This window comes from Ostrinia furnacalis, unplaced genomic scaffold, assembly GCF_004193835.3.
Source record: "Ostrinia furnacalis isolate ACB-3 unplaced genomic scaffold, ASM419383v2 OfSCF7336, whole genome shotgun sequence".
NCBI lineage: Eukaryota > Metazoa > Arthropoda > Insecta > Lepidoptera > Crambidae > Ostrinia > Ostrinia furnacalis.
In genome coordinates this window covers 1,119,008-1,135,655 of record NW_021137575.1, presented here as the reverse complement: position 1 = coordinate 1,135,655, position 16,648 = coordinate 1,119,008, and the positions used below count along the sequence as shown (strand labels likewise).

General features: G+C 36.9%; 2 protein-coding genes across 10 annotated transcripts in view; one reads left to right on the top strand and one right to left on the bottom strand.

Moving 5' to 3' along the window:
• Positions 1 to 79: 79 nt before the first annotated feature.
• Rnmt (RNA guanine-7 methyltransferase) lies at positions 80 to 1,583 on the bottom strand. The gene is made up of 2 exons (XM_028319835.1): positions 323 to 1,583; positions 80 to 231 (listed from the first exon to the last, which is right to left on the bottom strand). The coding sequence occupies exons 1-2, from the start codon at positions 1,431 to 1,433 to the stop codon at positions 122 to 124; spliced, it is 1,221 nt and encodes a 406-aa protein (XP_028175636.1). The 5' UTR covers positions 1,434 to 1,583; the 3' UTR covers positions 80 to 121.
• Positions 1,584 to 3,071: 1,488 nt separating this feature from the next.
• The window catches only part of Rgl (Ral guanine nucleotide dissociation stimulator-like), a 33,214-nt gene continuing 19,637 nt past the window's right edge, over positions 3,072 to 16,648 (top strand). For 2 of the 9 annotated variants that reach the window (XM_028319827.1, XM_028319823.1), the window contains exons 1-2: positions 8,292 to 8,634; positions 11,609 to 11,867. In XM_028319827.1, the coding sequence (XP_028175628.1) occupies positions 11,691 to 11,867 (177 nt within the window). In that variant the 5' untranslated portion in view covers positions 8,292 to 8,634; positions 11,609 to 11,690. Of the gene's footprint in view, positions 3,516 to 8,291; positions 8,635 to 11,473; positions 11,868 to 15,101; positions 15,144 to 16,648 lie in introns of those variants that run through there. The other 7 variants (XM_028319826.1, XM_028319824.1, XM_028319825.1 and 4 more) reach the window with 7 other exon arrangements.

Here is a 16,648-nt window from a genome sequence, read left to right as displayed (position 1 = left end):
TTTCGTACATCAAGAATAATATGCATAAATATCTTCATGTAGCTAAAAGTTAAAAGAAATAAATATAAACAGCAAGAAATAATGTCTTATTGAACACATTTTATTTCCAAAAATAATATAATTATTTATTATTGCTACAATCACTTTTATCAGTTGAGATATTGTAAGACGGCTTGCCATCAGCATCCCACACATGCTTTCTTTTCTTGAATGCAAAAGCCATGTAAATAGCTGAAAATTAATAATTGGTTACATTAGTACCTATTACAGAATGATTGAGTGTGATATTGGTAAACTGAAACTTAATATTCATAATACATACTTGCAACTTCCCATTCACAAACACTCATTGTGCCAATGCGGTCCCGTTCCTTCTTATCTTCAAGCTCTTCCCAGTACTTGCGGGCATGTTCATATTCTGCAACGTCACCAATGAGCTCTTTGCCTGGTGGCGCTGGATAACTTTCAAAGCATATTATTCTGTGCAATAGTTGTTTATATTTCTCTGAATGATCTTTGTAAAAGTCAGAAAATTTCGCTTTATATATTAATTCAAGCCCAAACTCAGCGGCCAATTTGACAAAAAGCTCAAAATTTACTAAGAACTCTGGACAATCTACGACACCTTCTAAATTAAAATCGTATTTTGCTCCAAATAAAGGGTATCCTTCTTTAGGATCAAAAAGTAATTTGATATTGAAGATTCTGTTCCCAAAAGTCAAATCTTTTGATTTCTGAGCACGAGATACAATCTCATATGCATTGGGAATGGTCCCAAAAAAATATCCATCAGGTCTCAAGCATTCTGATATATTAGTCAGCATCCGTCTAGCTTGAGACAGACTTTCAAAACTGTAATGTAGGCCAAATTGGCAACTAACAAGGTCAAAACTGATAGATGGGTCAGTATATTTGTCACGAAGTGTGTCTTTTGTACAATCTGCTGCTATGAATTCTGCAGAATACAGGTGACCACATCTTTTACGAAGATCTTGGTATCTGGTTTCACATTGCTGAACAGAAACCTGAGCGATATCAGCAAATACGACACGTTCTACTCTAGCTTTCTGCCATTTGCTGAGATCACCTCCTTTACCACAACATATATCTAAAACTCTTAAAGCTTTGCCGTAATCTTTTTCTCTGATTTTATCGGTATATTCTTGAATTAGGACACTTTTTACCCAGTTGTTAAAATTTCTAAGATAAAATATAGGAGAATTGAACCGTTCTTTCAATCCTTTTTCTTCCAGGTGATTATAGTGAGCGGCTACGACTGTCGCATGTTCCTCACTTTTTTTAACCTTATTTGTAGGAGCATCTTCATTAACGTCTTGATTATCAGCTTTTCTTTTAATGCTTTCTTCAGCGTCTTCTGTACGCTTCTCACTATTTACAGAGGTTGCCTCCGATAGATCTGTAGATTTATCCATGGTAATGTTATTTACTTTTACTTATAATCTAAGCATAACCAATTTAATGTCAGCCTTTAGTAATACAATTAGAATTGCTTAAATTTTATACACGTCGTGACCGTGCCACTTTTCATGAAAAGAAAAGATGCGAAAGCGAACATTGGAACACTGACAGTACTGACACTGACAGTCATAGTAATGACAGCTGTCAAATGATCGATTTCTTTTTAAAATTGTTCACGGTTTTGGAACGCTCCTTATAGCCAATTTTCATTATTTCAGAACATAAAAGTAATCACTGCGAAAGACATGCGAAAAAGAATTTAGAAAATTATAGATACGTCTAGTACGCTACGCCCCTTACTTTTGTACGCTACGCCCCTTACAAAACTTTGTCAAAAGATAGTCATAGTTTAATTCCTACCTATTCTGCCATGATGACCACAATATCGTCGACAAACCGAAGAAGGTGAGTGATGTCGTGATGTACTCGCCGTTGACATTTATGCCGTATCCTTTCCATTCCAGGAGTTTGAAGGCGTCTTCCAATGCCGCGGTGGACAGTTTCGGAGATATAACATCTCCCTATCTTACGCCTCACAGTAGAGGAATCGCCTTCGTGCTTAGATACTGTACTCGGACCGACATGGCGGCGATTTTGTACAAGCACTTTAGCACCTCAATGTACCAAATCGATACGGCACCGCTGGAGAGACTGCACCACTGCCCATGTCTCAATTGAATCGAAGGCCTTCTCATAGTCCACGAACGCTAAGCATAGTGGCAAGCCTACTGCTATCTGATAAAGGTAGCAGAAAGGCGCTGTATGCAGGCCGCTACCAACCGTGCGATGTGGAAGTCATTGGGGGAGGGAGGCCTATGTTCAGCAGTGGACGTCCTATGGCTGAAATTATTCAAATTCAAATACTCCCAATTCCATCAAATACTCCTAATCCCATCCTTCCTGCTCATTAAGGTGGATCACGAGTACAATGCCAGAAATCTAGAATGACTCCAACTTGGAACTCCTAGTGCTACTAGTCCGGTGCAACTACATCATTCGGACAATGATACATTTTTGTGTCGATTATTGAGCAGGCATTGGAAATATTGGTTTTTAGTTTAACATTATTAAAGTAACTACTTACCTACTTATAGATAATAATTAATTATTAGCTGGTTATTGTGACAAAATGAGGAAATGAGCTGAGCTTAAACTAAATAAGTACAGAGGAAAATAATAACATTTTATTGAAATCTGACCTAATATAGGTACAATATTTTTTCGCATAGCATTGATTAGTTGTACAAATTACAGGTAAGTACAGAATATAAATATAATACTTTCGTTGTAATTTGATTTGCCGGATTAGAGGTTTTTAAATATTTGTTAACTTTACAATTCTGCTGAACGGCTTAATTAAAAAAACCATTGTCGGTTTTTCTGGCATACAGGTGTTACAAAAGGGATCATTGTGATTGCGCCCTAAACAGGTAGGTAAGGTCGTCTTAATGTCTACAATATTTGAAGATAAGTATGGCTCTTTGAGTGGCGAGCGCCGGGTGCCGGTCGCTCGTACTGACTGGCGGCGAGACAGGCAGCCCGCAGGGCAGGCGCAGGCTGGTAGAGTAGGGGCTAGGGAGGGCGCGGGGGTCTCGGTGCCGTTACGTGCTGCGCGCGCGACGGCGGCTTTGCCACGACGCGGACGTGCTTCACTCAGTTCGTGCGCGAAAGTCGTTACCTGCGTCATATGATCGCATTTCCTTCACACGCGAACACCGATCCCTGTGCGATTGGATCAACAAATACATTTGTGAATTTCACACATACAGTGGTTGAAAATTTCAGTGGACGCGTGTACGGGATTACCGGGAAACCTGCTCAGTGCTTTACCACCTTGTGCGAGAAAGTGTGTGACGTCATAGGACCGGCGGGCGATCATATGTTGGACGCGGATGCAGTGATGGAATGTGGCGTGTTGTTGTGGTGACGTGCGATGGTGCAGTGCCTAGGTTTACCTTAGCTGCAGCGCCGCCTGGGAGCGGGTCTTCCACGGGAAAAATGCGTAGAAAAAGATGAACCAGGATGCTGAGAGCTTGGTAATATCAATTCTATATTTGCACTACTTATTTACTCGTACACTTAATATCACGATTCACTAAACCATAGTATCACACACACAGTTGAAGGAAATTATATCCAAAAGGATTAGTCAGCAGGGACAAGTTACACTACGACCTCAACGAACATGATTTTTGCACTGAGTCGAATTCAGTATCATCTATTTATAATGATGATATAGAATGTAAACGTTGCTTGCCTCACAATAACGTGTACAAACGATGACGTTCAAGGCTATATGTTTCGATTTTATTCAGCTATAGACGTGGTGAATTTCTTTATCCATTTTTCAACAACATTTAAGATGAAATACTTAAAGCTCCTGAGTTCACAAAGTACATGTTACCTAAAAACCTAACGACTTTTACGACTAGCTTTTAGTTTGTCCTTAAGGATCTTCCAAATGGAAATTTAACGTAACCATAGTTAACATCTCTACGATAACCATTTAAATTGTGGTAAAAACTTTGAAACTATCCAAATTCAAAATATTTTAATCAAATATAATCTTAAGATCTTGATGACAAAAATACTTGGTGAACTGATGTGGTGAGTTTAGTGACTCACGTGTGTGGGCATTTCACACCCACAAACGAGAGCTTGAAGATTGTTGACCACAAATACTGAATTAATTATTTCGATCGTCATAGAAACAAATCTAAAATGGTTCGTTTTATTATTTAGCTTAGAGAAGATTTACGAAACCAAAGACGTTTCTTGTAAGTACGTGACTTAATTTACAGGATATTTTCTAATAAGTCTTCTTTAAAAAACTTAAAATCCATGGTATCCAAACTATGAACGTAATTACAAAACTTCTTTGATTCCAGTGGTAACACACGATGTCGAAAGCGCTCGTGGGATAGTGTCTTACCTCACGCAGTCGTTCTAGTTTCTGCACCATTGTTAATGTTAGATTTCTTTATTCCCTGTTCACTCCTCCTTCTGATTGATAATCTATTGTACTGAGATGTTATCACCAAATGCAGAATTCATATACCTAATGTTTAATGTTCATTCATATGTATACCTACCACAAATCTTCTTGAAGCTCATCTTTTTGTTTCTACAACGACTGTCGAAAGAATTTGTGAAACAAAGCTGAATCTCTTCCTTTTTTTTATATAATTGCGAATCACTTGCTAAGAGTAGGTAATAATGATTGGCCGTCACGTAACGTAGACTGAGCAGCTACGATTTCGATACGTGCCTTAATGTCACTTAGTTTGGTGTGGTTTTGTATAAAATTTAGGTATATGAAGTTTTATCTTGTCGCAGTAATGCAGGACCACTGTTTCCATAGTATAGGTACAGTTCCTTCTTTCGTCTTCGCTAGTTGTGAAAGATCTAAAACAACCCTTTACTGAATTTTCAGCAATTTCATCATCATCATCATTATTTCAGCCACAGGACGTCCACTGCTGAACATAGGCCTCCCCCAATGACTTCCACATCGCACGGTTGGTAGCGGCCTGCATCCAGCGCCTTCCTGCTACATTTATCAGGTCGTCGGTTCACCTTGTAGGTGGACGTCCCACGCTGCGTTTTGCTACCTTGCAACCTTGCTGCCCCGGCCGTCAGTTCTTACTATGTGCCCTGCCCACTGCCACTTCAGCTTGCTAATCCGTTAGTTCGTTTACGGATCTCCTCATTTCTGATTCGATCTCGTAAAGAAACACCGAGCATAGCCCTCTTCATAGCACGCTGTGCAACTTTGAGCTTCTGTATAGGCCTATAGTGAGAGGCCACGTTTCCGAGCCATAAGTCATCACAGGTAGGTTTCACACATTGGTTGTAGACTTTCGTCTTCAGCAATTGCTCACAATAATATCATGGAGGAAATATTACCAGCCGTTATCCAGGGTGAACCGGGTGAGCTACTACTTTTTATCGGAAAGATATCTCGTTGACACCAATCGCAGCCAGTCTCACGTGGAGGTTGACCTTGAAAGCTTTAATAAAGGCACACATTATGTTTGGTAATAAAAGCTCTCTGTATCTTGTTTTTAAGCCATTCGATATACGGTTTATCTGTCTTGAATTGAAGTTCTCTTGGTGTTATTCAATGAAATGAAAAACGATGAAAAGTTAGTATCGTGTTGGTGGTCGTGAGCTAGAATAGAGATTGACACGTAGGAGATTTATTCCAGGAAAAGTTTTCTTATGTGGCCCATGTTAAGATTAGCTGCAGTTGTTTTCCATGGAGACACCCTCAAAAAACCTGTCTGGTTATCTCGGTTTTTTGCACCGAGATCAAGCCAATTTGTAATTTTTCCAGCGCACATTTTATACTATTATTTTGTTTATTTTATTGCTCTAGAAAATAACGAACCTACATTCGCACTCACTCATAGAGTAAATAAGTCTCAGGTGCGCAATTCGGCAACCCGTCGCATTTTTCCGTAGAAAGTGAAACGAGCCGGACCTTCGGCGATCATACTTTCACGTCACGTTACGTTACGTTACATGGAACTAAGTAATTATTTGTAAAATCAATCTCGTAAGAAGACGTAATATCACGACGAAATTAGAACGAAAGTGTGATGGAATCCGAATGAAAATTTCTCAAATTCTCAATATCTATTTTTCTGAAGAATAATGTAGAGATATTTAATTTCCAGAGGATTCAACATATTCTAATTTTTTTCTTATTATTAACTTGCACAATATCAGTACCTACTTCATTGGCTCATATTCGAGACGATAAAAATTTTCTAAAGACTAATCTACTTAAGTTGGTATTATTTTTAAAGTTAATTTATTACGTTGTAGGTATTAGCGCGTTGAAGTCTTTTCAATATCGCTAATTAAAATTGGCAATAATATTTTCAAGGTTAAAGAATTAAATGAAATATTGTAAATTTTAATTACATACCTTGATTATATGTACTCGTATTATACATATTATGTATAGTTTAGGTAGGTACGTTTATGACATCTGCAGCTACTCTGAAGATTTTAATCTTTATAACACATTCATAGCTGCGCTGTTTCAGCGCTAGTTTGCATTGTTGTTTCGATGTAATGGAAGGAAAGACGCAATATTGTTTGATACTTATGCTTATTATTATTTTTTAATTGTAATAAAAAGTATCGTTAATGCATCATCGATTGATTCCCTCGAAGTTGCAATCGCAATACAAAGAACGATTGCAACTGGATTATACTCGTAATTGTGAAGTTATTAGGTAGGTACTGCGTTCATAATATTTATTATTTTATTAAACGTTAATCATTTTCTGTTTTCTGCCCATTGTTTTTGCACATCAACTCGATGTGTATGTTGTGTGCACTTGCCATTGGAGCTGCATCTCAGCCTTAGGCTGGGTTGCACCATTTTATTTAACTTTCACGAACGTCAAAAATCTGTCTAACTCCATACAAAAATCACCGGTCATTGTCATAGTTATGGCTAAAGTAAGTTGGTGCAACTCAGCTTTATTGCATTACTTTGTTCTTTGACTGTTATATCATGGTTGTAACTCTGTTTTGTGCAGTAAATGAATAAATAAATATGGTTACTAACAGTAAGTATTTTAATCTCCAAATACTTTACCTACTTGAGATTTAAACAAGCCATTTTCAGCAACCAATTCCTGAAAGTTAAGGGAGGGTCGGAAATAAAATACTCTGTTATTCTGGTTTTGAACGTTGTTACTATACATTAGCTTAGGATCAAAGGAAATAAAAGTCTTGATATTAAGATAATATTATTATGTACCTACAAAACTGTAATCTTATGTGAAAGATAGTGATAGTCTATGGATTGGATACCTACTCAACTACATATATGTAAACTGTAAAACTGTATGTTCCAATGAAGATACACTTATTGAAATTAATAAGTAATTCAGTGTAAGTAGTTCTTGTTTCATAAATAATATCAGTCCATATCTAGGTAATCAGAAAATAAAAAAAAAATATATTCCTTAGAGGACGTGCCATTAATAATAATTACCTATTGTATTACTTCTACCCAAATCGAATAAAAGAAGAACTAAGAAAATGTATCCTCTGTTTACGTGTGGTAGGTTTTTCCACATTTTGATGGCATAATATCAAAGAAATGGCAAAACCGTAAAGTTGAGATCAATATTTTTCAATAACAACTTCTTACTGTGTGTCTCATAACGTTAACGTTTAAGAATTGAACATCATTACATTGCACTAGAAATCAAAACAAGACAATATTGAATTCTTTAACTTCGTGTAATATCTTTAATGAAACAATATCAAATAACACTAACAGAGCCGGTACCAGATTTCGTAATCAAACTGCGATTGGAATCATTCCTTGATTGAAAATGAATAATTACAATACAAAGAAAACCACTGCTATTATTTATTTATTACTTAATGATTATGAAAGTCCAAATAAATAACCAGAAGTTCAGTTCCTCACAAACCCGTGGCGCTGAAAAGATCTCAGCAAAGCCACGGTAAAGCTGTGTGAATTGTATAGCAGGTTACGAGGTTCCTTTATGTGATAGAGTTTCTATCAAAACAGATTATTTTGAAAATATTTTATTTTAAAATTAAGTAAGTTGAATTGAACTTTCAAATAGAAATCAAATGTACATAGGTAGGTAATCAATACTAGAAATGAACCTACCTCTATAATGATGTTAAACAATGACGATTTAAACGAGAGCTTAATCATGTCAAAGGACGTAACAGTGTGACGTCACTGTTAGGAAAAGCCAAGAAAATCCTGCACATGCGTGGTTTCCTTGTCTTGTCAGTCCTCGGAGCCGTGAGACACAGTTCGTCGCGCGCTCAGACGACGCGCACCGGGCGTCGAGCGCGGAAGGGCTTGTCAACGGTTCACGAGACAATTTAGCGCGTCGGTATACAATTTTTGTGACAATACTTTTGTTCTGTTTTGATAGTGTACAGTCGAAAGTTTTGAGAAACCGAAGTACTTACTTGTTGAGCGTTAGTGAAGTGTGCACCGACAACCGCGACAGCGAACCAGTGTCAGACTAATTATTGTTTTGTTAGTGTTGAAGAAGTACTTGTGTCGCGAGTGATTTGCATGTGCATACCTAACATACATTTTAGTTATACAAAATTTGTGAAACAGGATCAAATTATTTGGTAAATTTACGTACTCAATGTCATGCTTAATTTATAAAATGTGTTAATTAGCGCACTAATTTTCGTAACTATCAAGGTAGTTCACCTCAATGTGTAATGTTGGTAGGTACTAACGTAACGGTATTATTGTCACAATTTGTAATTATGTACTGCGTTTAAACAATTTTGATTACAAATGTAATCTCGAGTGGTGTAGCTGCTTCAAAAGTTGTCCACAACTTGAGGCGATAACTCGATCGTAAATGATAATAAAAAAATAATAATAATAATTGTTTATTTTATCAGACACTCATTATAGTACATTAAATTTAAAAATTTTTTTTTTTTTTAATGATACACTTACCTTGAACATTAATCAAGTTTAAAACCACTCTTAGCAAATGCAAAGTTTATCATGCATAAGACGATAATAATAAAAACTGGAGTAGGTATAAGTAAACATCATGCGCGGAGATGGTGATATAATTTATGAGGCTGAATTATCTTCATGAGAGACATTACTAAAGAATAATCTAGTATAAGCTTGCGCTATAAAATATAGAGAGCATATACAGAGTCTACCACAAAAGCGGTTAACAAAAACCAGGTAGAATTTGGTAGAGACCACCTTTTGGCCGCATTGTGCGCACCTGACGGGGCGCCGGTAGCCACCTGTCGCTATACAAATCCGCACTGTGTGCCAATTACAATGTAGTAAAGGCGAAATTCGATAAATAAAAAGCGCGTAGCACACCTGCCACGAATTTGGTCAGTGGATTTAATCCAGTTTGTGCGAGCTTCATTACTTTAGATCATGTAAACTTACCTGCGCCACAACAGGAAGATTTTATAATGTTATAACCGCAAAGATGGCTAACTAGATACTTATAAAATAAGTGAAGTAGGTATGTAGTATCTTGAATCTGTCGAGGAACATTAAGTAAACTCGCTTTTGATTGTTTATAACTGTTTACTGACTAATGAATGGCTAATTACTGCATTATTATCATATACTTAATTGGAAAGCTAGTTAGCAAGATTTTTTTTTACCTCAACATGTTTGTTTAAATCTTAGTTCTTGGGGATACACCTCAGAATACGGAATCTGTATTCTGAGGGATACACGGAATCCACATATTAACTCGCTCTGCAAGTCGCGATGCGCTCCCTTCCTCAATTATCCAATTTCCTTCTCAGATATCGACCTAGTCACTAGTCTCTCGATTCATTCAGTCGCAATCTAGCAACTATGAAATACGAATACGAGTAACGAATGGTTTCAACTTTTATTTCGAAATCTACTGGTATAAAATGTTGGTTGGCTGACCTACTTAGCGAGTGTGGTGCCATTAGAAAACCTAGTATAATCTAAAATCTCATTAATGAGAGTGTTCACTGGTCATTCCCCCAAAATTTCTATACCTAACTAGCTGACCCGGCGAACTTCGTACCGCCTTAGCGTAGAGATTTTCTTAATATTTTTTTCCATAAGAACCATCCTTGGACTTCCACAAACATTAAAAAAAAAGAATTATCGAAATCGGTTCAGCCGTTCACACGTGATGCCGTGACAACGCGAAACGGGTTTCATTTTTATATATATAGATTATGGATAAGATGATAATTTAATTAGGTCAAACACTTGTAGAAATTGTAAGTACACCCACTCAGAGCTTTTCTGTCATTCGTAATTGAATTTTGAGAAATCAATAAAAAGCTATAGAAGTAAGTAGGTACGAGTAAATGTCAAGATGAGTGAAACATAATCTAATTTCATTTCATGGAAATCTTTCACCGTTATTGGCACCGAAATATAATTCTTAATAATAGAAGTATTTCCAAGAAATCCTGAAGAAGGCGGCATTTAACGAGAAATTATTTATAAATGAATTCGGAATATTTATCAAACAACTACAAATACAAATTCTTTCAATGACAATATCATATCAGAAAAATAAGTGACTCAATCAAGATAAGTGCTCGATTGATATGTTAACAATGTGCTGACCGTCATCAATAAACAGATGACGATCTTTTTCTCCTTTTATCGATACCTTCAATCAAGTCATGTGATGGAAAACTCATGTTATTGATTTTTCACGTGAAAACAATAAGTGAGCTGCCATGAATGTACTGTATTACTGTTCTGAGGTACGGGAATAACCCCTAACGTCCTTTCGACATTATGTACGTGTCATGGACAATTTCTGTATGTGTCATTAACGTGAATTGTTGTTCGCTCAATTTACTCGCATGGGTATAAATAGCTCGCTTAGTGTGACTTAGGGTTGCACAGGCACACCGCAAAACGAATAAAAAACCCTTAGGATCACTTCGTTTTCGTGTCTGTTGACGCAGACACATTTTCTCAGAAACACTTAAGTAAGACTGGAAATAATCTCATTATCATCNCTTATCATGAAAGGCTATTTACACTCGCCAGTAAATTAAAAACCTTTTGAGTGTTTTCAGTTGACTAGTCTAGGTGGGTACTATCCTGAAATTTGACAATAGTAGAGCAATAGTGAGAGCCAAATGAGGGTACAGAACCCACAGTGTGTGAATACGTATCGTTCTTCGTAGGATTTTATTAACCTAGACCTTGGTGTTCATCTTATCGATTAAGCCGACAAATAATACTGCCGACATCGTAACATCGTACCGCTTTCTTAACAAAGTCGCAAATCTCTGTCTGGTATCAAGCTAACTAATTTAATTATGTCACACACAAGATAGTGTGTCAGTAAGAGAAGAGAGTATAAGAGACGGAATAGTGGTGATTTGGGTAAACCTATGACATCATACAAGTAGGTTGCTTGGTAGGTAATTGTATGGGTACAAATTCTAATGTATGTTACAGAACTTACAGAAAAGGCATTAAGGCTCATAGATGAACTGTTGATATGCATTTCAGTTATCCGTTCCACTATATGAGCAAGATAATGAAGTGGTATCATTAGTGCTTGGCATTGAGTACGCAAATGTGTTTTGATAGGAAACAAGAACGGTGGCGAGTCATGTGCGGCATCGGTGAGGAAGGTTGTCCAGTGATGGTAGTGGAGGTCGGTTGAGGAGTGATGTTGGTGCGGGGGTGCGCGGGGGGTGAGCTGCGGCACTCGCTGGCGGAGCGCACGAAGGCGCTGGCGGCACGCTGCCACGCACTGCGCTCGCCCGCCCGCGCTGAGCGCGCCGACCGTTCAGCCGAACGCCGCCGCCCTAGGCACCGCAAGTCGCAGACCCGATGGTACGTCAAGGTAAGCTGGGCTCCTAGCACGCAACTGATCAATTAGCACCTGTTCAGTGCGTCATGTAATATAGAGTACGAGTAATACTATGACTAAGGTTTCCTGCTGTTGTAAGTCACACAATCAACTGCAATGAGACTTGAATTGCCGTAAATGAATGAATCTCCATGCTACGAAATAAAGCTCAGATTCCACAAGCCTTTGCTTGACAGTTCTTTGTCTTTGGCGAACTGTAATTATTGATGTAAAGGTAGGNCGTAAAGTAACTAAAACAGTAATTAAACATGTCATGAAAGTTCCCTACCGGCACGTTTTTTTTCTAACTTGACGACGTTTTACATACACCTGTGTGCAGCAGCAACTTCCGTAGATTTTTTTGGAGTTATTACTTGTCAAATTACATTTTCATGCAGGCAGAACTGTTACGTAGATATTGTAGATTGTAACAAGTCCAAACTTGCACGGAAAGCTAGGTTTGTATTCTAATTTTTCGTATTTGTTTGTGGCAAGTCGGTCAAATGGACGAAAACAGGAGCTGGACGGAAAACCGGCGTAATTACCCTACCCAACTTTACCATACAATTTCGAAAATATTTTAGACAATACTTAATTAGTAAATCATATTTTGAGTTTACTTATAATAGCATAATTTAGTTTGCGGGCGACCGCACGCATATTGTATCAATAACACCGGTCAACAAAAAAAAATTTTTTTTTGCGCAAACGTTTATAAAAAAGTGAGATTACAAATCGAAAATATTTGCTTTTTAAGAAGTTATAGCGATTTGAATTTTCCATCTTCATAGTAGAATGTCTCACAAGATGCACGTCACATTCTCATTGGGATATATTTATAAATAATTATGTGGGCTTATTCGCAAGAACAAGGGGCACGCTTTCATCAAAATATGGTGGGATTTGAGAAACGACGTTACCAAGGCCAGTATACTGAAAGCATGATAGGGTTAGATTTTTATGAAAAAAATCTTCTATGGAATATGACAGGAAATTAGAACTTTTCATTTTTAATAAATATTTGGACTCTATTTTAATTTTTCTCTTGTGAGAATGAATCTTAAATGGATGTTTGTTATGTTTTAATAGTTAGAAAGAATGAAAGAAAGAAAGAAAAAAATATATTTGGCAACAAATTAAATCATCTCTATGTTCATGTTTCATACATTCATTAATATTAATTTTTCTATTTTTTTACACATAAAAGCAAATTCAGAACAATTTTTTGTTGTTATTCTTGTTTCTAGGTTATAAAGCAATAAAAATAAGCTATGCATAACCCGTGCGCAAAAATACTGTAAACAGTTGTAATTAATACGCACGCAGGTGCTCCTGCATTACCTTGAATTAATAGGCGTGATCCTGTTTTATCGAAATCGTCCCGTTAAGTGTATTTTTTCTCAAAATGTACTAATTCTAGTAAAAAAGTAATTAACTTCATCTTCAGAAAACTATTTCTAAGACAATGGTCTTTAAAAAGTCCTAAGTAAATCTACGAATACTTTATTTACTTTGCAACACTTAAATAATACTTTACTAATACTATTTAGTATTAAGTGAGCATACAAAAAAACTGAATTTAGTAAAATAAGATTTTTTTAACTTAAGCTTAGAATAACTTAAGACCAAATTATCTAAAGAATACTTAACTTAGTTTTGGGTATTCTTAATTTGCTTAAGTAGCGCTCGATGAAGAATATAAAGTCTTAAAGAAAAAAATCTCTATTCTAAGTTAATTTGGTTTTAGCCTAAGTGTAAATTTAGATGAAGTTAAGACAAGTAAGATTTTGCCATTAATACCAATTGCTACTTGGGAGGTATGTTTTTCGAACCGATGCTGATGCATGAGTCACGGTGGTCTAATTGTTTCATTTTTAAGGAAGGATGTGTGTTCATCAGAATATTTCGAATAAACATAAAATATGTTAGAATACATAATGGGTTTTTTGCTTATTGGCATCCATTTCCCAATGACTTAGAGTCGAATGTATTTCCATATTAAACTACTTTGATTTAAAATTCCTTCATTACGCAACGAATGCCCTCGCTCATCTTTATCAACAGAGAGCGGTGATTGTATTGTGTCTGCTTTTGTGTGTGTCGCAGTCAATAGTTTGTAGATGCATTCTTGTCTACAGGTGTATAAGTAATTTTATTATTTTCTGTTTTCATTCAGCTGTGTCACTGAAGTGTTTCTGAAATCGCTGAGAAGACTCCAGTTAAAATTATTTACGTATGTAATAATTATTACATATCTAGTATTGATATTAGAAAGAATCATTGGGATTTCTACCACAGTTCTGTTTAAACCCGAAAAAACGACGAGTAGAATAGGGGGGACTCGACCTATCGAAACTTGGGGTGTTCCTACTACCGCTGAGTAGAGGACGTCGTATGTAGTAAACACGACCAAAACGTCCTCCACGGTCATCCTGCCCTACACGGACGGGTCATACAAGCCCCCACTTATGATAGAGCCGATGGGAATAGCTGGGACTACAGAGTCTTTCCCGTTTGATGGGGTAGTGGTATACATGCGCAATACGAGGTTCTTCGCATATTTACTATAGCTACTAAGGCTACTTAGGCTCAGCTGACTAATACGGTTACGGTCATCTCTGATTTGTTTACCGAGTCATTCTTTCTAGTTGTTTTTGTATGAGTAATTTACGATTACACGTCAAATTAGCTTTGAGCAAATAATAACCAGATTCCTATTTGTTCAGTTTTCCGTTTATCGTCTGTTGTGACTAGCGCATTGAATATTGCTACCTATTATACCTACTTACTAATTCATTTGTTTTTAAAGTAGGTACCTACTTCGTAGTGTAACCTAGCGGTACTTTAACGATATTTAAATAAATGCCTAGCCATTCTAATTCAATTAAAACACAAGGTCATTACTTTAGAATGTTTTGACGGTTTTGTGCCAAACAAATTATTTCGTAGCATCTTAATAATTTCCTTTGGTGGGTTCGGTACTGTGTTAAAATTTACGTTTATTGCTTTTTGTGTTTTGTTGAAAACATGTTCTGTTTGATAAGTGTATGCGATTGTTAGCCAAGCAAGTGCTGTGAGTGGTTGTTTTTGAAGCGTTTTAACTGTTTTCTTTATTTCGCTCGTGTAGTAAAGTGGCTTATCGCTCATTCGTCTGCTTGGTTGGCAATGCAGGTCAAGGCTTGTGTTATGTGACTGCGGACTCGGCGGAGGAATGCGGGTGCGCTCCGCCCGCGTGCATTGAGGATGCGTACCATCAACAAGCGCGCTAAGGTTGGAATGCCGACTCCGTTTACTACGAACTAACCTGGCTTACTTCACTACACTAACAGTTGTTTACGTTAAACTCATGTGGATACTGCAAATTACCCACGCACGTAGAGTTTATTATCCTACTTAATCTAAGTTAAGAATATCTTAGTTTCTCAGCCTTTTAAAGTGCATGGAAACACTTTTTGAAATTGAAATACAACACAATTATATTAATCTCTTTTAGTATAAACTAACTGTTATTTGAAGAGGGTTTAGCAAACAGCGCAAATACTTAATCGGATTAAATCGTAGAAAATCATATAAATCTAAAACGGTCCTTGTTATATGTTATGCCTAGTTTTCCGTTTTGGAAAGAAAACTAATTTCAGATCGGGATAAGTTGAGGTCTTGGGTTAACGTCCACTTCAGCTTGCTTTGTGGGTAAGTTCGTTGACCTTCCTCCCCTTTCCACCCCCACCGGGCGCAATGTATTATTCTGGCAAATCTCCAGCATTTTACATTACACGAGGTGTTTGCCGCAGCTCGTAGTTGTAGTTTTTCGTCTGCTGAAAGGACTATCGCACCTTTTGAGAACTGTTGTGAAAAGGTAATAAAAATTGCCTACATTCTGGAATGGTCACAGTTTCGTATTTTATGAGACTTCGGTATTTTACAAATGCAGATAATAAACGGGGGACGAACAATTACTAAAACACATAGTTACTTAACTAGCACATAAATAGTACTTAAATTACATCGCACGATAGGGGGTTTCTAATATTTCTTATCTAGACCAGTACAATTTCACTCATAGACTAAGAGCTACTGAACGCCAGACCTACGTTATTTTATAAAGGCTGAAAGTTTGTCAGCGCATGCTCCTAACATAGCTAAGAACCATGGCCAAACATGAAGTTTGGGTCATGGTGGCTTAGGCAGACAGACGGTACTAAAGGTGTGTAAAANATGATAGTTCAAATATTTTATGTAAATATCAGCTTTTATAGTATGACGTAAGTAGGACTACATTTTCATGAACTTTAAGGTGTCTGGCTAAGGGCTGCCACCAAGGTAGGTGTCTGTCAATTAATGACGTCATTTCTAATAACATTTTGAAGGAAATATCAAAAAATCAGCCTTTATACTTTGACGTAATTAAGTTGGTATTTTACACACCTTTAGTATCGTCTGTCTGCCAAAGCCACCATGACCCAAACTTCATGTTTGGCCATGGTTCTTAGCTATGTTGGGAGCATGCGCTGACAAACTTTCAGCCTTTATAAAATAACGTAGGTCTGGCGTTCACTAGCTCTTAGTCTATCACAAAATTATGTAAATTGTAAGTACCTAAGTATCTACTTATTACTTTGAAATTACGTGACTCCTACTTATAACGTTGCTAGGGAAAATATATTCGACTTGAGAATCTCAAGGATATGTCGCTACGAGTGCTACGACCGCTCGTCATTTTAATTTCATTATACGAGCTAAATACTCGTAAGTGATCAATTAATTTAACTAAATAA

Coding starts and splice junctions, on each gene's coding strand:
- Rnmt (XM_028319835.1), bottom strand. CDS start 1,433: ATGGATAAATCTACAGATCTATCGGAGGCAACCTCTGTAAATAGTGAG. Junction 232..322: donor TTGTGAATGGGAAGTTGCAA/GTATGTATTATG, acceptor ATTAATTTTCAG/CTATTTACATGGCTTTTGCA.